The sequence below is a fragment of the Corvus kubaryi genome, unplaced genomic scaffold (genome assembly GCF_017639235.1).
Source record: "Corvus kubaryi isolate FWS band 111438036 unplaced genomic scaffold, C.kubaryi_AGA036_p1.0 66, whole genome shotgun sequence".
NCBI lineage: Eukaryota > Metazoa > Chordata > Aves > Passeriformes > Corvidae > Corvus > Corvus kubaryi.
The window spans coordinates 22,434,976-22,460,781 of NW_024582054.1; the positions used below are offsets into that span (position 1 = coordinate 22,434,976).

Below are 25,806 nucleotides of genomic sequence, written 5' to 3' on the forward strand. Positions count from 1 at the left end.
GCCGTGCCGTGCCGTGCCGTGCCGTGCCGTGCCGGGAGCCGCCGGAGCTGGAACTGGTACCGGTGTCGGCTCCGCTGCCGCGGCCGCGCCCGCCGCTGCTGGGGGAGGCGGTGCCCGCGCCGCGCCCCCGCGCCCCGCCCGCCCCCGGCAGCAGCAGCAGCGGCAGCGGCAGCCTCAGCACCTCCGCCAGCTCCTCCAGCAGCTCCAGCGGCAGCACCATGGACCTCTCCTTCATGGCCGCGCAGGTGGTGCGCGACGGCGGGACGGGACGGGAGCCGGGGGCGGGAGCGGCGGGGCGCGCATCCCTTCCTCTGCTTTCCGCTCGGCTTCTCTCCGCTCCAAAGTTGCGTCGCCGGGGGGGGTAAACCTGAGCGGCCCCGCTCCTTGGGGAAGGGGCGAGGAGGAGGAAAGAAAGGGAGAAAATAAGGCGGCTGGAGCTGGCAGCGCTGCTGGGAAGTTGCCGGCGCAGCTCGGGGCGCAGCACCTGTTAGCGCCCGGCGGCGGGCCCAGCGCGGCTCCGCCGCTCCCCCGCCTGCCCCTGGGGCGCTGCCAGCGGCCTCGGGCTGCACAAGGCGAGGCATCATCGCTTCATCTTCCGAGGCTAGGCTGTAAATGAAAATCGGAGATGCGATTTTTCGGTTCTTTTCTTCCATTCCGTACTGCGATTGTATGTGCATCTGTGGTTTGGGTTTTTTTAAGTTTTTGTCTACGCATACAGAATCTAGCTTGGCGTGTATAGAAATACTCCTCTGTTTGCATGAACAAATTTTTTAAATTGCAGCTTAGTTCTGGATTCCAGCTCGAGGCATGATCGTGGGTGTTGGTGTTCAATGTACTCATGCGTAATATACTGAGAAGTATATAAGGGCTATAAGCCACCCAAAGCCAAAAATCATCATGGTGAATCCAGGTGAATTAGGTTTTTAAACAGACAGATAGTGCTGCACTTGAGAAAAAGCCACACTCAATGACCATCCATTACCTTTTCCAGGATATATTTTTCTAGTTATATGGGTACCAAAGTGTGATTGGCTTTTTTCAGGAATGACTTGGATCCAAGTTTGTGATTTTGCCAGAAAACATTAAAAACAATAAACTCACCATTTAGAGGTGTAGTAGGGGCCAGGAAAGCCTTTCTGCACTGTTGCTGCACTGAGTGCTGACCTCAGCTGGAGGTGTTTGTTGGAAGCCAAATCTAATCCTTGCCCTGTTGTTGTGTTTCATTAATGCAATGGCTGTTTTGTCTTGTTCCCTTCCTAAAGTCCACTTGTGAGGGGGTGTCAGGCTCTGCCTTTCTCAGGGTAGCAGTTGGCTGTCCAAGCATCTCTTCCCTTTGGACATATTTCTAAGAATTTTTTTTAAGGAAAACCACAATGGGGAGGAGGAAAGCATCATTTCTATTGATACGAGATCTTCCTGGGAACTGAAGTATATGACACATACAAAAGGAAATTTTGTATGTGTCAGATCATTTTCCTATGGTCCTTCTCAGCACAATTAGTGAGCTCCATGTGTCCATCTTTTGTTCCCTAAGCACTGAGCTCGAGTGGAATGCCCTCATAGCATGGAAACAGGTGCAGCACAGCAGCAGGTTTTACCCATAATCACAATGGAGCATGCCAAAGCTGGGACTAGTGCTGCCCATTCCCTTTCTGTACTCTCCCTTATGCTTGCTGTCCCATATTCCACATAACTTCTGTGCTAATCCTGTGTGTTGGAAGAGCCACAAAGCACTGTTTCTTTGGCTTTCTCAGAACAGTTCCCAGTGCAAATGTATTTTACACTTACTAAGGTTATTAGTACAACAGTTTACACTGAAAGATTTGCTTTTCTCCCTGATCATTTGGGGTTAATTTATTTTCCTTTGTCACAAGAAGTGACAACTGATAGGTTTTTTTCAGTGTGAGGTGAAGGTGAGGCAATACACCTCAGGAAGAAAGGATGGAATACCTTGGAGCTGTGTGCCACGAAGCCCTTTGGCTGGTGAGAAGGTGGGAACCAGTCAGGGCTGTCAGGTCTCTCCTAGTGGGGCACAGGGCTCACTGGGTCTGCACAGCACAGGGCATGTGGGGAATTCCTCCAGGGGATAGTTGTGTAATTAATCTTTCATGAGCTGCAGGAGAGCTGGCTCCTTTTCTACTGAAGGAAATTAATCCAGTTGTTAGGTCACCATGTATATGGATGCTGCACTTATCTCTGTTACTGCCCATCACAGGCCTCTTGTACCCTTCTGAACTGTCAGCCCTCTCCAGTCCTGTCACCATAATGGCATTTAACCTCCAGTGTGTCACTCCTTTAATGTAGGTATTGCTTTTCTTCAGCTTTCTTTTCACTGCTATATCTTTTTGTCTTTTTTTTTAATCATTTCTGTAGCATCTCTGGTGGTGTGGTCCAGTGAGATCTTCAGTAACAGATGTGTGAGAACATGAGAATTATTGACTTGTGCTTCCTGCTCATAATCACTTTTAAAGATACTCTGCTGTCACTCTCATTAGCATCTTTATCACTCTCATTATCATCCACCTGCAGCAGGTATTGCATTTTAACTGATGAATACCAGATACATTAATATTTTGTAGAAAAATAGGTAATACCTGAACTGAGATGCTTAGTGGCATACAAACAATGGTTACCTCTCAAGTTAATTTATTTTTTACTGGATACTGTAGACTATTTATGTTCCTATAAACTGCTTTTGTGTGTTATCACACCTTTGCACTGCTCATTGTGGACCCAAGTTGGCTTTGCTAGATGTCTTGTGAGACACCATAAATGACCTGTACCTTAGAGCCCCTCTGATGTAAACACAGAAGCAGAAGGTGCGTGTAAGTTTGGTTACCACTTGCAGCCTCAGTGATTCTACAGTGTGTTATGGAGAGTTAAAATCTGGCTGCCTCCTAGGTGCAGCCTAAGCAACCACATCTGAACACCTCAGCTGTATTGTATTTATTAGCTATGCAATGAAGAACAGCTTTTGACTGTAACTATTAAATCTATTGTTAAAATAAGCCTTTTTGCATCAGTGTGTTCATCAGTAGTTGATTGTGTAGGCTTAGGTGTCCTCTGTTCTGCTGGTGCTCTAATTGACTTTGGTTTAAGGTCTTGTGTGCTAATGAGCAGGACTCAGACCTAGTCAAAGCCTATTAGCTAGTGGTGGGTTTCCATTTTAAATCCATATTTTAATTAATGCTGTACACCTCAAGATGCTGTGCCAAAGATGTTGAGCCACTGCTAAGCTGCATGACTGGCTCATTTCTGTGTGTTGTTCAGTGATTTCAGAGTGCTCTTGTAGTCTAGGTAACCTCAGAAATAGCCACTTCTCATAGGTAGAGACTTTTGCTTCCAGCATAAAAGCCCGGTTTTGGGAGGTGCTGAGTGCTGCATCCAGGCTAAGAGCACTCAATGCTTTTAGGAGGGGTTAGGGGGTTGCTGTCAGATGCCCAGGGGTGAGCTGCCCCCCTCCCTGCTTCTGACAGACTAAAATTAATATTCATTTAACAGCCAGCTGATGAAAAAAATGTTAGTGGGAGCAGGGTTGAAACATGTATTCAACCTGAAAAAAATAGAAGCTTTTAGTGGCAAAAAAACCAGGAAGACAGAGAATAAAAAATGATGTCATGGTCTTCAGTATGATCAAAATTAATATGAGCTGGGCAGCACCTGCAGTCAAAATGTTACTGATACGTTTTTCAAGATTTATGTTTGCAATTTAATTTTCCTGAAGTATTTCCTGTATTTTCTGTTTCATATTGAAAATGAGCACTGACTGGATTTCCTTAATTTGCAGTGTTTTTATGGTCGGGTACGTCTCCCTACAGTAAAAATAAAATTTTAATTGTTAGATAAATGGTCTTTTCTTCTTATATGTTTAGAACAGGGAAAAGGTAGCAATAGCCTTGGGAATATGGCCGTTTCTGTGGATTTTTTTTTACTAAGTCATAATTAGTCGATGTTGATTCTCCATGTTCAATTTGTAAACAATTTCTGAGTATTTGAAGTACAGGAAGTTGAATTTTTTCTGTTTAATGATTCAAAGTTGTATTTTTATAACCTTTTGTTTCAATTGGAGTGATGGGGATTTGTTTTAAATATGAAAAATGATGCCATGCTTCAGGAGCTAGAGAAACAAATGAACAAATTTGATACGGAAAGCAAAACCATCATAAAATAAAGTTCATTTAAATTTCATTCCTTTTGTGTTCTCTATTACTCTTCTAGGACTTCAGGTCTGGTCAGTGATCATTCAAGCCACTTTAAACCTTTCATTGCATTGGCAGTAATCCAGGTCACCTTCCCCAGAAAAGGGAGGTGAGCCCTGGTGCATCTTGAAGAAACCATATAGCTCCCTATTGCCATGTCAGAATAACAAGTCCATGCTTCCACATGAAAGATACATTATTAAGAGCGATATAACTTCTGAAAAGCCCTGGAATACACAGGATAAACTGAGTTCATTGAGGGTCAATAATGTCATGCAAGTTAGTTACGAGAAAATATTATAATAGCAGATTCTGCAAACTTTGATTTAAAATAGCCTTTCATTTTGACTTATGGAATCATAGCATCATTGTCATTATGTCACTTAAAGGTTGGAAAACACTTTTAAGATCTAGTTCAGCCATTAATGTAGCATAAAATAGCCTTTCATTTTGACTTATGGAATCATAGCATCATTGTCATTATGTCACTTAAAGGTTGGAAAACACTTTTAAGATCTAGTTCAGCCATTAATGTAGCACTGCCAAGTCCACCACTAAACCATGTCCTTAACTGCCACAGCTACACATTTTTTAGTTGCCTCCAGGGCTTGTGACTCAACCACTTCACTGGGTAGCCTGTTCCAATGCTTGGCAACACTACGCATGAAGAAATGTTTCAATAATATCCAATCTAAACCTCCCCTGGCCCAACTTGAGGCTGTTTCAAATTTGCCCTGTCACTTGTTGCTTGGGAGAAGAGACCAACCCCCCCCACCTGGCTACAACCTTCTTCCAGGTGGATGTAGAGAGCAATGAGGTCCCCCCTGAACCTCCTTTTTCTCCAGGCTAAACAACCCCAGCTCCTTCAGCCACTCCTTATCAGACTTGTGTTCCAGACCCTTCACCAGCTTTATACTCCTATTTTCCAGCTGACATGGACAGCCCATGTGCATGCTGCAAAGCTGGTGTGTGCATAGAGAGTGTGCTTGGCCACTTGAAGAGAGCTGCTGCATTTCCAGAAATGCCAGACATAGGTCCAGTATCCTTTAATTCCTTTCTAATGAGATTTCTATGTTAGAGAATACACAATTAGGATCTGCTGTACTCTGCTGTATCAGCACAGAGGAACCAGAGTGCAGGATAATACTGCATTTGTTTTCCCACTATTTCTTTATCTCTTCTCCATCTTGAGGGTCAAGAGGGATTCAAAGCCTTTATTAGCTGTGTGCTCTTTCTTACAGCAGGGTAATCTGAAGATATTAAAAAAGAGAGAGTTTAGATTTGTGGTTTTGGTAGGTTATTCCCACCAGCTCAAAACAGAATCTAGGCTGCTTGCTCAACGTGAACTGCATGTGTCTTTGTGTCCATACATGTGCCACCAAGAAAGCTCCAAAGAAAGACCTTTCAGTCATGCTTGCACTTGGAGAGTCCATCCTTGACAGTGCTAAATGGTGGCCATTTGGAAGCTTTGACATTACTGGTGTATGCTTAGGACTGATTTTTTTCTTTAAAAAGTGGGATCACCAAAAAGCAAGCTCTATGCCAAACCAATGGAGAGTTGGGATTTAAAGATGCATGAACAACTCCTTGTCAAAAGCTGTCCTGATTACAATCTAAGACATAAGACAAAACCTCTTTGATCTATAGCATTAAACAGTAATAATGTTAGCTAGAAGCTTGTAGTCATTCTTTTACATAACCAGTTCAGTGCTCACTTATCTGCATAATAGGGCACTGACCATTACTTTACCAGCTCTGCTTTCTTCCAAAGGTTAAAGTCATTCTCTCTAGAATTCTTTGATTCCTCCAGAATGTCTTGACCTATAATAAATAGAATCAAAGCATTAGGAAGCTGAAAGAGCAGATCTGAGTGTAACTAAGGAGTTCTCAGATGCTTTGGTTCAATCTTAAGTCCCAATGTCCTGCTGTGGTATAGCACAGCCAGAGGGGCCAGCTGTGTAATCCAGATGTTGCAGAAATCCTGTTCTGTGTGCAGAAATCAGTGCCCTCATACAGGATGTTGCCGACAGTTGAGGTGAGAATCATTTTCTTTCTGCTGGCTGCTTGGCACAATTGCATTAGATTTTTATTGGTGTGGGGAACCAGAAAAATCCCTGCACTTTTCTTGTCACTGCAGTAACACTGGAGACTACATTGCCAAGTCTTCTATAGCAGAAATTTCTGTTCCAGCAAAGCTTTTGAAAATTCATTGGAGATTTGGGCATACTGTTTTTATAAAGTGTTGCTACTGCACTTTGGAAGGAGCTGTTGTTCCGGGATTGTGCTTGTAATTGCTGTCAGAAGATGTTAAAAGCAGTGATTCCAATCCAGAAAAACACTTAAACATTTACTGCACTTGGAACACATATATATTGTTCCGGTAACATCAGCAGGACCGTCCACTTGCTTAAAATGAGGGGTCTTAAAGTCTGGCACAGATGGGGAGAGAATGCTTTGCAATGCATAGGAAAATATCCCAGGAGAGCAAGAGGAAGCCTACTACTGGTCATATTATTAATTCAGGGAACCCTGAGATTAGGTGTTTTGGAGTGACTGTGCTTTCGTCAGTTAATAGCACGACCAGTTTCTCATAGTAGCTGTTGAATGTTGGAAGAGAAGGATGTGGTAGGAAGTGGGTGGTGGGGAAGGGAAAGTAGGATGTGACTCATGTGGCACATGTGTTTGTGTACCCTTGCACAATGAGGGTTAGAAGAAACTGGAAATAATTTGTGTTTCATGTGCCCATTAACTGTGAGATGAATTCTGTGACATTCTGTGTTTTGGGTTTTTTTTTTTAATAATTTACATGATTTTCAGCAGTTATATGCTAAAAACTTCAAAACCAGCAGATGTCACATATTTCCATCTTTGTTGAGTGTGGAAAGGAGGTTTGTAATATAATAGCAAATAGACATTCACATGTTTTACAGACATAAAGCATTTCACAACACAGTTGATTGCAGCAGTAGCTTGGGTCCTGTTGTACACAGAGAATAGCTAGAGATGGCAGGTAAGAGGAATGAAGACCGAAGAAGCACTACATTCATGCCAAACATCTTGCTTGTTGAGGTGCCTGGTTTTTCTTGAACAGTCAGAACCCAACCCTGTCCTGTACTGAGCAATAATCCTCTTGGCAGACTTGATGAGAATGGAGTTAATGGGTAGCAGCTGGATAGCCCAATTGGGTCCTCAGAATCCATAGGCTAGAAAATCTTAACTGGTTATATATTGGGGGTGGCAGTGGTGGTGCTGTTGGTGTTATCTTGGTTTTGGTTAATCTAGGATGAATTTCTCAATTCATTGATGAGCTGCAAACATGGGGGTTGAGATTCTGGTTTAAGTTTTGTTGAAAATTGAATGGCTTCACCACCTTCCTAACCTCATTCCCGTAACAGACAAAAGCAAAACACTCCAAATGATTCAAAGCATTGTATAGGATTAAGTAAAGCAGTGTGATGCTTTGGTGACCATACACCATCAAATTAAATCATTGATCAAAGATTAGACCGTTCAAATGGAGTGCAGTGATGTGGAAAGCAGAAAATTAGAGCAGCAACCCAAGTAAATTCAGCAGTGACCAGCTCTCTTAGTTTGCTACATCTCTCTGCTGGAATTTAGTTTCCTTGAAAGTGTTTTCAGTCATGAATTGCATTTTCTACCTGAGCTAGTGAGGTTTATTGGAGTCCTCTGTCTGTTGTTTCAACAGAAATCTTGGTTTGATCAGTATAGTATCCTTAATTACTATTAACCACCTCCTCCGCTCATAGGGATGATGATTTTTAATGGTGTCTTTTGAAATACTGATGGCTCTCTGTGATTGTTATAAACACTTTTTTTCCAACAGATACATGCTCAAGTATGAAAGGAAGTTCATACTTGAAAGTTGGTTGTAAACTGATGATAGTTGTGTTACTCATCAGTGGCTTGATCTACTTGTGCTGGTTAACACATCGGGATTGTTTCATTTCCATGGAATGGAAGAAGTCCTTGGCAAACAGGATCCTGACATGGCATATGCAAGTTACTGGGACTGGAACAAAAAAGGGTCAGAATGAAGTGTGTGAACTCCTTCACATCTATTTTGAAGGTGCTGCATGGTCAGGGTGTGCAGTCCTATTCACTCTGGTGCTGCAGTAAGGAATGCCTGTCCTTACACTGGGCTCTGAATAGGAGCAGAAAACATGGCCAGCTCTGACACAAAGACCAGGAGCACTGAGCACTTACTGAATGTGTGCTTTGAAGTGCTGGCAGGGTTACAGGGAGCAGAGGCAGTACAAGGTGGAAGATCTCTCCCTGCGAGTACGACCACGAGTGCACAGCAGCCAGAACTGGTGCTGTGAGCGGTACTCGCTGCCTGCCTGTTCCCCCGGTGGCTCACACACCCACTCAGTGCCCTCAGTCTGTCACAGTCACAGCACCAGCCTTTTGAAATGACACCTACTCTTACACTGAATCCTTAGTCTTCCGATTTTGAAAGCTGAATTGCACACTCCTGGTAGCTGCCAGAGCCCAAACCTGCCAAGCAGCAGCTAATTAGAAAGCATTACTATTAAAAGCTCAGCACCTCTATGAAGCAGGCTGCTGGATACAGGGGCACTTCCTTTTGTTTTGCAAAGTGATTATCTCTAGTGTGGAAATGTTTTTAAAAGTAATAGTATTAAAAGCTTTTAACCTCAGCTGGTTCTGTTGTAATTTTGTTTGCAAGCCTTTCAAATGTTACAAAAGAAGGAACACCCTAGAAATGAGCCCGCATAGCTAAAACAAAACCAAACTTCCACTGTGGCTTTCTTTTTTTTTTCCTGCCAAAACAGCTGGAAGAGCACTTGCAAAATGTGGGATGGTGTACTGGGTTCTGTGACTGATAAAAGATACTAACACCAGAGTCACTGCATGGATGGGAAAAAGACAGCTGTGTCTCTTCAACTGATGTGTAGAGGTATTGAGGTGTATGTTCAGAGAGAAAAAGTAACAACAGGACTGAGGAACAAACAAAAAATATTAAAATTCAAAGTTTTAAAGGATTTCTGAGATGTCAGCTGAACCCAAGGACTTGGAGCAGCTGATCACCTTTAAATTTCTAAGACCCTAATTAAGTGCATGCCTAAAGTATGTAATTCTCTAAAATTCCCTTGTGCTTAGATGATAGTAGTAGATTAGAAATATATAATTAAATACCTTGATAATCTGCAGTAAGTGCCAAAGCATTCTGAGGTATCATAATAGCTCTTCTTTAAGAGTGAGCTCCACTTGAAATACATTGGGTTACTCCTTTTGTCTTTCTACCTTACCCTCCTTGATGCACCACACACGTTTTTACGGATTTTTCTCAGGAGTTTTCTCATGGCTTTTCTCTCATGTGCCCATGTAAAATGTTTTCCTTCCAACTCAGGTATGCTGTCCTCTTTGGGTATCTTCTTTCTTCATCTCTCATATCCTCCATTCTTACCTTCTACAAATTATTTCAGAAGCTATAGTTGCACCAGCTTGAGTCCAAGTCCTACAGAAATTTGAATTTAGTTCTGGAAGATGGGCACAAAAGAATAAACAATTCTCCTGTTCAGGGACAAGAGATGCAAATGCATCAGAGCAGCAAACTAAAATGCTACAGTCAGTGAAAGTGTAAGCAACATGGCAGAAACTTTTCAGTTGACTTACTAAAGACAGAAGCCTGTTAGTATGTCTTTACTGGGCTGCAAGTTAGTAAAAATTGAGTGGCACTTGATGTAGATTCTAAACATCAGGAATGGAAATGTCACCTCCTTTGCTCTGTTTTATATTTTGGTTGTTCTTCAGCTAGAGCAGAGCAGCTTACAACCTCAATCTAAAAAGTTCTGAATTCTCCTCTAGATGCTGAGCCCAGTAGTCACTTGTGAGAAAGATATTTCAAATTCATTCACAAACTTCTCTCTTTGCCTGTCCTATGATACCTTTCCCCTCACAGACCTAGAGGTCACCTTCATTGAATATGCGGTTATTAACATAAAGGCATGCCAAATGGTTATTCTGTGATAGGATCCAGGCTGTGAAATGGTTCATTCTGAGCTGGTCTCTGAGCCGTCTGATGGAACATGCAGTGAAACTGTGCAGATGAGCAAGGCGGTGAAATGTGTTGTCAGGGTGGCAGATGTTTTATTCTCCTGGTGCATTCTCTGGCATTTCTCAAGGACATGAAACAGAAGCAGAAGAAATTGAATTGCTGTGCTCACTCTCTCCCTTGTTCTCCAAGGTAGTTTTGCAACTCATTTCTCCTGTAATCTTATCAAGTGTGAGAAGAGACATGCACTTCCTGACTTCTCTTACAACTGTCCTTTATACTTTCACAGGTAACCTTCTTTACCCAGCCAGCTGTAGTTTTCAGCATGGGTGGTTTTCATGGTACATATCTTGCTTATCACTTTAGTGTACATAATACCCTTTAAAGTGCTTTAAAGACAGGTATTTGGATGACTAAATAAACATTGCTGCCTCTAAAACATTTGTCTCCTGACCTCTGGTCTGCACGGTTCATGGCTGGCAGAAGGGAGGGCATAGAGAAGGCAGAAGACAACATGCTGATGTAAGCTGCTGTCTGGGCTGCCATGATAACAATCCCTTGCTGTGCCTTAAAGCCTTCGGGTGCCAGCATATGCCATGGGTCATGCTGACAAGTGAAGGGAAATGAGAAGAGGAAGCAAAGGTAGGTTTGGCCAAACTCTGCTGTCTTCCTTGAGGACACAACATGGTCTGATTTGAATTGGTGTAGAGAATGCTGGCCAGCTCCTGGAGGATAGCTCATTACTTCTAAAACTGCTGGCTTTGGAAATGGCAGTCAACTGTTACTAAAAATCTTAAAACTGAGTTCTAAAGGACAATAAATATACTTAGGAGACTTAGGTCTTGTTTAGCCACCTGGTCTTTGCTGTTAGAAAACTAATCATATAGTTTTACACTCTAAATTTAGCCTTGCCTAATCAAGAATATCAGTTCATTAATGCAAACAGATTCAATAATTTCTTAGTGTTAGATTTTTTAATTATTAAAAAAATATTCCATACCTTGTATTGCCCATAGGTTATGCTGGTAATTCAACTGGGCTCCACCACATCCATGATATCTTTTTTTTAGAGAAATATGTAACATTTAAGGTATGGGTTCATCTCCATATTTACTCTAGAGATCTCAGGGACACTACAGTATAAGCAGCCATTGGGCATATACTGTCAATTTGGGTAAGACATGACTGGGACCTTGCACCCCAACACTGTGATGATCTGTGGTGTCTCTGCTCTGTCCAGCAGGACTGTGGCACGACCAGGGTCTTGAGGGACCATAGCTGAGAGCTGCTGCGTGGCCAGGCTGGCCCAGCATGGGCAAGCACACGTGGGGTGGCAAACAGAGACAGTACAGCTGTGTCTGTTGCTTGTTGTATTTCAGGGTTGTTGTTCAACTGCTGCATCCAGAAGTGACCTACAACTTACTAAGTTCAACCTCTAATGTGATTTTCCTTCTCATAAACCTCAAAACTTTTCATGAAGAGTGTAAAGTTTTGCCTGAAATTAAAGGATACAGAGAGGAAGGCAGGACTGTCCCACGATGCCACAGAGGGGATAAGTGTCTTAGTGAGCACTGATTCCCAGTTTGGCGCTTTTTTAGTGTGGAAGTTTAAACTAGCCATTGGCTGCAGCAGCAAAGCAGCAAATCCTTCTTAGGCCACATGTGCAGTCAGGTGGTGCGGCAGGTAATGCCCAGAGCATCCCTCTTCTGGGTATTAATGAAGTTATAGCTTGAAGCTTACAGCCCTGTCTTTTGGTACTGGATTCATGACTGTGGAGCTCTAATTTTTATGTTGTTTTGTTTTGTTGCTTGGTTTTTTTAACTATGGTGTCATTTCCTTCAAAATGAATCTGGCAGGTGATCTTACAGAAGCTTGGAAAATTGGGACTTTCAGACTCTGCACCATTTCAGTAAGGCTCAGCCAACAAGCAGAACAGGGTGTGCTCTTCCCCAAAAATAAGCAGCGTCTTTCTGGGTGCTGATTTTGACAGAAACCCTGACATCGGTTTAGGAGCAATAGAGCTCATGTACAGCTCTTTGCCTCAGGATCATACTATGCTCCTGTCAGTCATAGTAGTCATCCTGTTTACTGCCTGTCTCACAGGAGGAGCAGAGTGATGACAACAGAGGAGATGCAGCAGCTGTCACACCTATTTACAGCTTCTCAGTCACTGATGTGAGAATAAATAAACATGATATTCCTGCAGTTGCATTGTTAGCAATTTATTTCTAAAATCAGTCACTTGAAAAATATTGAGGCGCAGGTAAAATAGCTCTGTCAGCACTTTCTGTGTGGTTTGCAACCTACTGCTTGACCTGAGAATTTTACTCTCTTTCTGTTAAATTAGTAGAAGAGTTAAGGTCAAGGCCACATACTTACCTGGTGAAAGCACACATTTGTCTTCTGAGTGAGGTTGTACCAAGATGGGATGTGGCTCACCAAATGCAGGAACATGCTGATTCCTCTCCACTGCTGCCATTTAATTCCCTGATTTTATTACCACTCGGCAGTGATGAGTAATTCTCACATGTAAGCAAGTGATATTTACTGTAAAAAAGGCCAAGTAAATTCATTGTTGAGCAAACATTTAAAGAAATAACAATTAGAGATTGATTTCCTGTTTTGTTTGAAAATGTGGAGGGGAAAAGAAATTGAAAATATAAACATTTTCTCTTGGCTATCCAAGAAACGAATGCACAAGCTCATATTTTCCATCACTGCATCCCCAGAAATGTGGGCATGAAACTTGTTGTATTTAGTCAGTAAATCTTTATTAAAGTCAAACAGTGGCTGACAATAAATATGCAAAAAAATCAGTAAGTCAAGAAAGTTGATAGGATTAAAATCTATGACCTGTTTTGGGGGCTGAAGTGGAACAATCCCAGATAAACAGAAGGAGGGTGAGTGTGTAATATCTCGTGCAGACACAGCATTTGGGGACATGGATGTTGTGCTCTGTTTTTCCTTTTGTCTCTGCTTTCCTCCTCCTCAAAGCTGCGGAGGGGACCACACAGAACAAGCATCTCATGGCAGGAGCTGTATTTTTGGCTTGGAGTTGAGAGCCATCATCCCTTGAGCACAGCAGATTGGCTACATGGCCTGATCATTGGTAATTGCCCCTTAGCAGCTGTCTCTTGGCAGCTACAGAGGGGCTTTGTAATCAGGCTGGCCTGCAGTCAGTGTTCCTAACTGGGACTTACCTATCCATCTGTTTCTGAAGTGTGTGGGAAGCAGCATGGCTGTGTGCACTTAAAAGCTCAACATGGATGGCGCTTTCAGGGGCGTAAGTTCAGAGCTGTGATGAAACATCTTATCCTTCTTTGTTTCTTCTCATTTGGGGAGGCTTCATCTTTCTCACTGCCATCTTGCTTTAATGGGCTACTGCACCTAATTCCTGAGTCACAATAACACATGGCAGAGTTTGAGTATCTCTGCCACCATTTGACCCTCCTTTGCCATGGTTCTGTGTGATGGTGCTGTTTCTTTTCTGGCTGCCTCATCAGCTAGTATCAAATAAGTTGGGTGCTTATCTCTGAGAACCACTAAGGATGTATTTATTTATTCATTCAGTAACTTATATTCGGTGTAGGATCTCACACCTGGATGTGTTACCTCCTAATGTCAGTCTCACTGGTTCATCATTAGGAGAGCTCTGCATTTCCCTGGAGGCACCTGATTGTAGCTTCCAAACATAGCAGTCAGCATGTTTGGCCTTTTTTTTTTTTTCCTCCCACCTATTTTTTTTCTTCTGTTTTTCTAATTAATCATAAAGTAGACTTGCTTTTGTGATCCCTGGGATTACCGGAACCAGTGCTTCAGGCAGCACAATTCCCAGTCATCTTTCAAATGTGATACTGTTTCTGCAGTAGGAGTATTTATTTCATATACAGTCTGGGCTATGTTTATTTTTGTAAGTCAAATTCAACTGTGGGCCGTGCTACCCAAACCAGGCACTGGATTTATGTTGTCGGAACCTTCAGCAAAAACCTGAATCCTCCAGAACTGGATTTTTTTTCTTTTTAATCTATTTCACAGGAGCAACTAGATAGCCTCCAAATCTATTTTCTGGAAAATGTGACACATTCTCAAAGAGACAGGTTGATGGGAACAATTGCTGTTAAAAAGCAGGAAGCAAAGCCGCAGTGAGGGCATATGCACATTCACATCATGTGAACCTGATGCTGACCAGAGGGAGCCAGCCCACACCTTCCTCCCTGCCCGTGAAAGCCCCACAGTGACAGGATGCCACCTGACCTTATTGCCACTTAAGGACAGGGTTAGCCCTGGCCACGCCACCAGTGTGCAGGAGCAGGCAGCCTTCTGTTCATGAGTCTTGGGCAGAGCAGTAGTCCCTGCCTTCCAAGGAGCATGTGGGGAGGCAGGAGTGGGTGCGGGGTGGGAGTGCACTTCTGCTGCCCATCTGCCACTGCCCACCAGCACGAATGCCCCTTCTGCCAGAGCAGAAGTGCCTTTAACTGAAGAGCAAAAGGGGAATCCAGGAGAAGGGATGTTTCTGATATATTTGCTCCCAGGTCCATGTCTCTGTGCATTGAGTGCTCGATGCTGAGAGCAGCTGTAAATTATTGGTGAGAATAAATGCAGGCTTTGCCTGCATGATACAGATGTGATCCAGGGAAAACAATGCTGAAAATGGTGTTAAAATTGTCGTATGTGGGACACATATAGTAGAATTGAAAAAAAAAATACACAGGAGTCACAAGCAGATGTAAATCCGCTTGCTAATATGTCTTGCAGGCAGTGTCAGGGGTGTTTTGGTGATAGCTGCTTTTGCAGCAGAGCAGGCAGTGTGAATGCAGTGCCCACAAACTTCTCAGAATCCGTAAGTAAAAGGCAAATTAGCTTTGCACAGACCTGTGGAGGGAAAAATATAAGCTGAGGAAATAACAAGCGGGTGATGTGCATTCTGCACTTTGCTGAATGCAGAGCAAACTGGAAGTGCTATGAAGATTTGGAAAGTTGAAATTATTACCCAAAGAAACAAGCAATCGTTTTTTAGTTCGTGTTAGGCATTTTCTTCATCTGTCTCAATTAGTTTTATCTGCCTTCAAATGAGGAGCATTTATACCATAGATAAACACTTGTGTCAACCATCTCATCCATCCTTCTGTATTTCCCTTCGAAATCTCACCTAATTCCAGCTGCAGTGATCTAGTCTATTAATCACTTTTTATATTTCAGGGCTGCCTTTTCCCATGTATCCCATGTTTCCTCAACCTTGCATTTAGTTTCACATATACAGCAAAGCCACTTTATTGTTTTTTCCACAATACCAGCTGAAAACTGTCCTTTTTTAAAGTTTGTGAAATACTGTGCCATGGCTGGACTGCTGGTGCGTGTAACCTTCCAGTTGGACTTCTGTCTCATTGACATCTTTGCCCTGCTCCCATTCCTTTATTCTTGGATTTTGATCAAGACCTTTTTATTTATTTCCACAGTTCCTATGGAATCCTTGTATTTTACTAGAATTGTTAGTACCTAGATTAAAAAATTTCTGTTCCCATACATGAATCCATATATATCTGAAAGCTGTCAGCCTGTCAGTGATCCTCCCAAGAAATGGTCCACAGTCACTGGCTGTTTATCATCCAGCTACTCTATTCCAGGTAGCAGCACCCTTTTCTTCTAAGCAATGAATTGGGTTACAGAGGAGCCTAACACCAGTCTGTGTGTATCTCATTTTCGCCAGCCTTCTTCAATGTCTATCATATCAGGAGTTAAGCCAAAAAAAATAAAAGAACAATCAATTAAAATGACAATCAATAAAAACCAGAGATTAATTAGTTTAAATAACTGAGATAACCCAACTCTGAAAGCTGCTTACAGTGGTAGTAAATCTTGTTAGCCCTTTAGTTTTAATGCTCTCACCTCAGCAGCAATGCAGTGAATCTGACAGAAAGGAATCATTGCTTTGTAGATATCCTTATTTGTGCAAATTTCCTTTCACTGAAGCAGTCTGAGTTCCCATGCTTCTTCATTCACTGGTCGGGCAGTCCTCCTGAGCACCCAGGTCAGCCCTGTGAGTGGGAAAGGGCAGCTTGTTCACATCTGTTTTCAGCTGTCTGCCAGCATCCCCCTCTTCTTCCCTCAGTGCAGCATTTTTACTAATTGACATAAAACCAGTCTCGTGCCATCACACATGCATCTGCTTTCAGATCTGGATTTCCAAAGCATGTGTTCAGATCCAGATTTCATGCATCACTGCATTACAAGGACTTCATTTGCATAGTCCATTGCAGGTTGTTAATCTTTGTTTAGATTTTTTTACCCTGTCACCAAAATTGTGTCTTTATACATGTATGTCAAGGTGGACTAAAGATGTATTTTCCCCTTTCCAGGCCTTCCATGATCAAATGATAACTGGTTGTAGCTTTTCTGCACCCCCTCACTCCATCGTTTTAGTCAAGTCCTTTGAGCAACAAGCTCAAGTTACCCAGTAGAAGTTTGTAGTTGGCTGTGTGAAAGATGAGGTTGTCTTGTATGTTTTCAACAAATGCATGAGTCCTGAAGACAAGAATTTCATTCTATGCTGCCTCCAAGTCTTTGGAGAGGGTAGATGCCATCGTGTGGCATATGAATGAGGGTGTCTAAAAAGAGGGGGCTATCGTCTTGAACTGAAGTCATCACCTCTGTGTTTTATGTCAGATATGCTTAGAGTGGTTTGGGTCCAGTAAGCAGTAGTCTGGTTTAGATTAATTTCTTTTCAGTTTCAGTATCTTTATGGGAAAAAGTGGCAGAGTCATCACAAATCTGCCATTCATCATTTTGTATCATGATATCATAATGATCTGAAATCATGATATAAAATAGCAGTTCGTTTTTTATTAAAATTGCATTTAGTCTTGCTGGTAGCTTCTTTTCCTTCATATCTCTTTCCCTTGAAAGAACAAGATGGCCAGCAGATGTAAAGGCTACCACCTGGAAAAAGCTTTCTTACATGTGCCTTTTAATGCTTGATTTCTGAGCTGTGAAGAATAGCACATCAGTGTTGCTTAAGTCAAGCATTTACATTTATACTATAATGCAAAGCAAAACCATTAAGGTCACAGACTTCCTGCTTTGACATGAGAAGTAACCTTTCCTTAATATGGAATTTAATATGGATTTAAAATGGAAAGTAGCCATCCAGCACTTTGTGTAAAAATGTTTGATGTTTCACTGGGAGATGTCGTTAATAGCACCTGAAGCATTTATCTTAGTGACATCATGTCTCTTGATCAGCGAAAAATCACAGTAACCTTTTGAGAAATCAGAGTAAATCAATAACCCTATAATTCACTCTGCTAATGTCAAACTTTTCACGTGCAAAATATCGTCTGCATTTATGTAAAGGAAAGAAACATGTCATCATCTAAATTGCAGGCTTAAATGAAGGCCTAAGATGAAAATAATATGGACCAGATAATATTTTAAGGCTCTCAACTCATATTGGTTCATCTTGTTTTGTCTGTGGATGCCCAAGAACAGTTGGCAGATGCCAATGCTGCATTTTCATGCTTTTCTGCTGTCGGAACTAGAGATCAGCAGGGGTCAGCTGTGCACTTTTCAGCCCCAGAATGCCAAGCAGGCTTTGACCAAAGCCACTGTGTTTTCTGAAAAGAAGAATGAGCATGCCCTTGTATTTTAGCCTCTTGGTGAAAAGTGTTCAAAATCAGCCTTTGACTTTACTGTTGTTCTTCCAGCAGGAGAACAGCTTGCTGTATTTTGAATTTGTTCAGTGTTGTGAAGCCATTGATTCATAAGGATTAGTGAAACGAGCTCTAGATGAAAACGATTAAAAATTAACATCAGAATATCACTAGTCCATTGAGGATTAAGGCAGTTTTGGAATTGGAAGTGAGGTGAAACCTACTAATGCTTTAAAGACTCATTAGCTGATCTTGTGGTGGACACTGAAAATGTGCAAAAAGCCCTGAAGAGCTTACAATCAAAGCAGACAAGATAAGGCAAGAAGGAAGTTTAAATATGAATAAAAGGGGAAGATTAAAGTTCATAAAGAAAATTAGTTCCACTTTTCCTTTTTCTTCCTCCTTCACTGTGCAAATAATCAGATTTGTAGCAGGGATCTTGTTGTGACACAAATCCTGACTGGCTGGTTTTGCTGATGTTCCTCTGCATGTGAACAGATTCTGGCTCAAAGCCCATCTCGTTTGGAGCCTTCACAGGCCACAATCAATTGGCAGCCAGGGCTTTGTTCCAAGTAATAGATAAGGGTTTTCTCGACACAATATGGACTATACTTTTCATTGAAATGTAATGGTTCATTCTAAAGGCCGGAGTGACCCAATAATATTTCCTCAGTAATGAGTTGTGCACTCTAATGCTTTCTAGAAATTTTATTTCTTCCTTTTCTCCATCAGATCAGCAAGAATTGGATGAATTTTTAATAGTCCTTCTCTCTCTCTTTTCTTGTGGTACCACTGTAAGGAGCTTGAAATAGAAAGGATGGGTATTGGTGAGATTTACAGAGAGTGTAAATATATGGACAAGGAGTACTTGTGGTCTCAAAACATTTTTTTTACATTCCTCAAAGAGCAAGCACCTTCCCCTTGGGGAAACAGATGGTGCCTGCACAGCAGAATTACAGAAGGAAGTGGGTTATAATGGAAAGTGAGAGGTGGCAGCTTACTCTTCTGCAAAATCTAGGCTCTGCTTTCACCTTGGAGATGGTGGCACTGGTTTTGTTATCTCAGTGCTGGAGTAATTTAGTGCCTTGTGGGGAAAAAAGAGCTGCTGTGGGCAGAGCTGAGTTACACAGATGGAGTCTGATCTCTACTTAGTATTTGAAGAACGTTTAAAATCAGTGGTGACTCTTACATGTATGTAGGAATTGGCGTGTAGTCACACTAAGGCTCCGTCCACCCCCGGAACTGAAGGAGTGGGACAGAAGGGTTTGTTTCTGGTTCCTCTTACTTCCCTATTTAAGCTGCAAGAAAAACAAGCTGATTTTAATAAAAATGAATGAAATGAGGTCCATGACAGCAGTACTGCATAACACCAGACTCAAGCTCCACACTCAAACTCCACTTTGATGTGTTCTCATCTGATCTGGTAAGACCCAAGCTTGAGAGACACAGCCTCAAACTGGGAATGAGTGCATCCATTCATTGTATTCTTTGTAGATCTTGCAACAGACAGCTGAAGTTGACCAAGGCCCACTCTAAAATCTTATGAGGGTCATATCTGAAGTAATCAGAAAAACAGATTTCTTGGGAGGGGGTGTACTCTGGGACAATGTGAAATACCCAAGGCCTGTATGACTTCCCAACAGCTTTCCTTCCCCTGCACTTATTGTGATGCACCTCTTCCTTCTGACCCCTGCCTACCTGTGTTTGTCTTTTCATATCACTACCTTGTTATCCTTTCATCAGTATGTGATGATCCAGGAACCCAGAACAGAGAGTGAACAGGAGCACACTGTGGCTTCCCAAGCACAGTCAGGAGGGCCACTGCTCGTACATGCAGAGGTTGTAACAGGCACCAGCAGTCTGACAATTGTTCCTCTTCCTGAAACAGCATGACAAAGTCTGGTTCTCCTACCTCTCTTGCAGTGTCTGAATATCCCTGTTGGATGAAGCTGGGTGTTGGATTTTGTGAATATTCTTTAGCTGTGTCTTGTCGGTTTTGCCTACAAGCGTGTGAACCCTGCAGCCCTTTGAAATCAGTGACATGATTGTGTATGACAGTCATTAGTGGGTGAAACAGAAATCTGTCTGTGAGCATCTGTTTTGAGGGAGCCAAATATAATTAAAGTTTAACCGTGCTGCATTTGCTCTCTTATTTACTGGGACCCAGTTCTTCTTAGGGATCACAGTGACATTTCTTGAGGTCCTTCTGAGGGGTTTGACTTGCTGCATTTTGTCATTGTATATGTGTTTCATAAAAGTGTGTTTTGTATTACAGGCTGGATCAAACAAGTTTGTTCAGAGATTCTCTTCAGGATAATAAAACTTGAGTATGCTCTTGAGTATGCTCAAGCTTTTCCCAAGGGGAAGACTTTCTGGTTTCAGGTTGTTCTGAATCTGGACAGTCATCTTGCACTGATGTATTGCATTTTATCAGTTATATTTCTACGATGCTCTTTGAGCAACAGGACAGATGAAATGTGGTTTTATTCTGTAATTAATTCGATATACTTGACAATAAATATATAATGTCTTAACTTGGTAAGTGGTACTTGGTAGGATGTAATGCAGAGATCAATGATGTAGTCTTCCTAGTCAGGAAATGTCTCACAGCATGGTTTCTAGTTTATTTTCAAGGGAGAATTGATCAGGTATTGAATTATGCTAGGAGGAAAACATTCAGCTTAGCATCTGTGGTGCAAAGATCTTACTCAGGCCTTGGAAAAACTCTGTGTAAAAGCTCGTCTTGAGTTCAGCCCTACCCACAAATACATAGAAAACATTGTTTTATTTCTAATGTTTTAAACTTTCTAACTTGATTTCATTTTATCTTGAGTAAACGTGGTCATCTGTTTATTATGGTCACCTCTTTGTTTCCTAATGTGTCTTTATCCCTCTGACTATGCTTTCCTAGTCCAATCATTCATGTTATACTCATGACTTGCAGGGCACTTCCAATATGCAGAACTGCTTTAAAGACATTATAATAACTTTTGAAAAATCCTTTCATTTTTGTCTGCTATTCCTTGTGTTGCTAGTTTGTTGATTTAGTTACATTTAAGATGTGTCTATGTAGTTAATTTTAGATGTATGTGTCATTTTTTTACTGCAACTCTGAAACTTTAAATGAGTAGGAAATACGTAGAAAATAACCTTAAATAGGAGTAGGAAATAAGCTCCTATTCCAGAACCTAATGAGGTAAGTTTTTGAGGTTTTGTACAGATTTTCAAATAAGCACTGTGTGCACTGCCTTAAGATTAGGTACTTACCTTCCCATATATTGCCAGTTGAGATCAATAGCTGTTTTCTCAAGGGATCTCTTAATGTTCAGTTTAAGTCCCTAAATTTACTTCCTTTTAACTGGATGGTGAGTTTGAGAATGTGTTTAAAGAGGCTGCTCTGAGGGGGCAAACCAGGTGGCATTAAGCCCTCTCTGTGGGTTTTTTTTTTGCTGATGGTTTTAATTCTTTCTTGGGGCATCCATTGTAATAATTTTTCTTTGTGAATTTTCTTCCTGAGCTCTCAGTGCCTCACTGTGTTATGGATTTATCCATGCAAGACACAGAATGGTGGTGTGGGATGCACAAGTCTCTTGGAGGTATTTTTGAAACGAAGATCTTCAATCCAGGATTTCAAAATAGAAATTATTAAAGATGAGAGGAATGCTTGCATTTTTGCAACTACTACATATTTGCACTGTTTCACTGAACGACTCCCATGCTGCTTTTTAATATTCCTGTGTTGGATTTTTGATGAGTGATGCTCATCTTGAAAAAGGCTTGAGCTGCAATTCAGAAGACTTCATGTGGCTGGGGAAGGTCCCTCTGTGGCAGATGGGTGCCTGTCAGGCCACTGGGTGAGGGAGAGCACTCTTTCTTCCCAGGCTGCAAAAACCTTCAGAGTGTTTTAGTGTTACCTCCAATGAAATTTCCTTTGCCTGTTACCTGTCTTTAAAATGTCTCCCTTATCAGGTGCTCCATCAAGTTCTAAGACTGCACTGAATGATGCAGGGATACCAAACTCTATTTTTAGCTGAGCTGCACCTGTCTCAGAACCAGTGGCTCCTTGGTGAGAATCTACGTGAATGCTCCAATTTTTGTCTTCTCCATCATTTAATCTTTTTATGGTACGCTCATTGCTGCCTTGATAAAATGAGACAGTGATATTTTATTTAAGTTGGGTTCAGAGGGATCATAAATAAAACCTCAGCATGGGTAAGAGTATTATAATCTAGATCAGGGAGTTCATTATCTGAATATATAAGCTTGGACTGAAGAACCCAGCCAAGGGCTGGGAACTGCACTGCCATGCATGTGCACGTCTCCTGGGGCTGAGAGTCTTTGAGAGTGTTCTGCTTCTGCCAGGCTTTTTTCTTATTTATTTATTTATTTATTTATTTATTTATTTTTGCAACTGTTTTTGTAGGACTTGTACTAAGGGTATAACAAAACAGAGTTTTGGATTTTGGTGCAGTTCACTTGCTTGATATTTCACCTTACTTTTTGTGTTCCAGCAGCCAATAATTATTCTCAATCTTAGACTGCTTTATGCCAGATGGGTTATTTTAAGATTGCTTCTGTAGGTGCAAGATACCATCACAAAATTGTGTAAATTACATCATGTGTAAATATCTAAGTCCATGTGGGTGTAAGTGTCTTGCTTCAGTGTGAACCTGTCTCTTAAAGCACCAAGGTATCCCTTAGCTGTTTTGTTGATTTGTAGCTTTGACCATCTGAAGTTCAGAAGGCTCTGAACTTCAGCTTGCAGAGGACTCTGTGCATTTGCTCTGGCTCTCAGGCTGTGGAGGAAGCTCCTGACCTTGGAGCCAACCCATTTTCTGATTACTTTTCAACACCTTTTACCTGAAAGATTTTCAACTGGTGCACCCTTCTGGTTGTGGGGATTTCTTCAGTACCTGAACTGCAGCATACTCAGGGACAGCTGATAAGTTCAAGACAATAATATTTCTCTCCTGTTTATGTACTTTCAAAACCTTTCCCCAAACATCCTGAGATGCTAAGACGCCAGGGGAATGTGAACTTGCATCTTCCATCAGGCATGGGAGAATACCAAATCACTTCTCTCTAAACTGTTCCAGTTCTCCAGGCCAGCAGTGATTCCATAATTCTTATTCCACTGAGTGAAATGAGAGGAAAATGCAAATACAATACATTTTGACTTTATTTTCTTTGTTCCCTGCTCAGCCTTCCATAACACAAGAATAACTGAACAAGCTTTTGCAGGAATCACTTTTGGGTAGGAAAACAACAATTTCCCAAGGGGAACAGTTACATATACATGGCTTTAATTATCCTGAGCAGCACCTAGCTTTCAAAGCACAAGTGTCAAATTACAAATAGAAGTACAATAAATTAAACATTGATTTGTACCCATCCTATGTATATGTCAGGCACTGAGGAGTGCTATTTTGCCTATACATATATAGACACACTTATCTAGAGAGAAAGATTTGATGCATAATTTATTATATTTTTCTGTAAGGTGTTCTGAACTGTTTGAATAATCTTAAACATAAGCACACAAACACAGATGGCCTGGCTGTTCTGTGTTTGTTTGGCGTGATAAAGCTGTCATCAGCTGCTGTCTAGTTCAGCCACACTTAATCATCCCTTGATGGTCTTGTGGCATGAGCAAAACCTGGGTTGTGAGTATCTGGGTTTGTGAGAACATATGGAATATTTGGCTCTGATGCTGGCTGTTCTCACACTTTGATGAAGGTTCCTGGCCCCACAAAGAGACAGTGAAATGTCCCGTATGGATGCTTCCCTTTTGCTTCAAAGCAAAGTGAGCCAGGCTTATTTTAAGCCATTTGTGAATTGTGTTCACATCACGCCTGCTGACCTTGCACCAAAGGGGAAGAGAAACACATGTTACTTCTCTTCCTTGGGCTCTGCTGTGGGAACAGTAAATCCTAGGGTTGAAATACTTGCTTGGTGGCATTGAGTTCTTAAGCACTCAAGATTTTCATGTGATTGAGCTTTTACTCTCTTCATGATATTCAGCAAATAGTTAATGTTGGATGGAACATTCCTTAGCCCAATGAATACTACTCTTCAAATACTAGAAATTAGGAAACCATCAACATTATTTCACCTTCCAATTTTTATTCTCTTGAGTATTGTGTGATTGGCTCACTCATGAGACAAAAATGCAAGTGAATAGGATTAATTTTTAAGCAAATTATGCCTCTTTAGTTATAAACTGCTACTTACAGAATGAGTTGAGGGGAATGTGTAGTCTGTAGGTTGTTCAAGCCATATGTTGAGGCTGATATGCCTGATGGGATCACAATGGATGCCAGCCTTACACATGTTGGTATTCTATCAAACAAAGTGTATGCAGTAGGGACATTTGGCAGTCCTCCTTTCTTTCTGGAAGCAGCTCTCTATTTTACTTGATCTTTATGCTGGCTGCTACCCTTAACACCTCCACACATGAAGAGGACTAGCATTGTGTCAGATTTTTCTTCTTTTTTTGTCCATCTCAACTGGAATACCTTGTTTTTTTGCATCTCGGGCTTGTTGTGTGTCTTGAACTAGGTGCCAAGTATGCAAGCAAAAATGTTTACAAAAACAGCCTTAAATAAGACATGAGAGATATACCTCAAATATTCTCTCAGCATACCTCAGCCCTCCACACTTCTTTGTTTCTGAAGATATAATCCAACATGAGAATGAAAGGGAAAGAAAAAAATAAGTAGGAAAAAAATGTTGGATAAAAATGCTGCATAGCCAAAATAACATTGCACACATCATTACCAGTTTTCTCTCTCTGCTGTTTTTTCAGAGAATTTGATAGAATATGTAAGCTTAAGGAAATGATCTTTATGGAATAAGTCGAATCTATTAAATTGTTTTAATTTCCATTCTGAGGCTTTTTATTGGATGCCTGCAAGTATTTTCCACAAGAGAATTAATCTCTGGAAGTCATCATAGAATAATATTTTTCCCAGTGTGTTTGCATTATTACAGTGACCTAACTCTTATCATCTTTGAAGATAGGTTCAAGGTGGCTATCTCAAAGGTGCTGAAAATGAGGTATTTATCACATCATTAGGTACAGCAGAGCTACAGTGGTAGGAATTACTTCTCTCAATAGATAAATATATCCCAGCTTGTCTTTGCAGTACAGCCATCACTGTGTAACATAAGATACAAGAGATCTATAATTTGAAAGGTTTGAAAACTTTTGAGTCTGCATAGAATTGTAAGTAATTTCTCTGATGAAATAGAGCTAAGCCTGTTAGTGTGGCTTAGTTAAATCTCAGCCAATTAATTTGTCATGGGCTGTGTAGCAGGGATTGGAGGAGCATGCAAGATTTTTTTATTGCTTCTGGGTTTTGGTTTGAGCAGGGGTCAGCATATACAGCATAGAGGAATTTCTGTGCTGTTATTTTTCCTCTAGCGGAATAAGATGATATCCAAAATTTTGCATCCTCCTAGTTCTAGCTCCATAAACCTGTCCCTTAAAATTCTTTTAGTGTTTGTGAAAAGCATTCTGATTATGAAATACTGAAGGATACAGTGATTTACAAAACTCTTACTTTGCCCATGCCTGAAGACTAATGATTAAACAATTTTTCATCTGGAATTAGTTCTACTTTTGAAATTGTGTCATTGCTTCCCTTGTTGTGCATGGCTGCCAATTCTCATCTCTCCACACATCCCCCCACGCCCCCCTGGAGAACAGCCTAAGCATCTTGTTAGGCTAAGGGAGAGGGAGCAGAAGGAAAATCAAAAGAATATGAAGGTCAGTCTCTTTCTTTGCTACCTAGGTATGTTGGCCACATCACCAAACTGATAATGAGGCATCACCATTTTGTCAGAGGTGAACAGGGCTGCAAAGATTACGGTGGAGGAAGGGTCTGAGCAGCCCTTTTTCACTTTGAGAAGTGGGATTAGGCTTTGT

The 25,806-nt window shown here is 41.4% G+C and overlaps 1 protein-coding gene across 3 annotated transcripts in view; it reads left to right on the forward strand.

Annotated features, from left to right (window-relative positions):
* CUNH14orf132 (chromosome unknown C14orf132 homolog) overlaps nt 1-25,806 on the forward strand; it is a 72,973-nt gene that overhangs the window by 31,488 nt on the left and 15,679 nt on the right. The window contains exon 1 of one of the 3 annotated variants that reach the window (XM_042048460.1): nt 116-248. The exons of 1 other annotated variant lie outside the window; for it this stretch is intronic. In XM_042048460.1, the coding sequence (XP_041904394.1) occupies nt 219-248 (30 nt within the window). In that variant the 5' untranslated portion in view covers nt 116-218. Of the gene's footprint in view, nt 1-115; nt 249-25,806 lie in introns of those variants that run through there. One more of the 3 variants, XM_042048459.1, reaches the window with a different exon arrangement.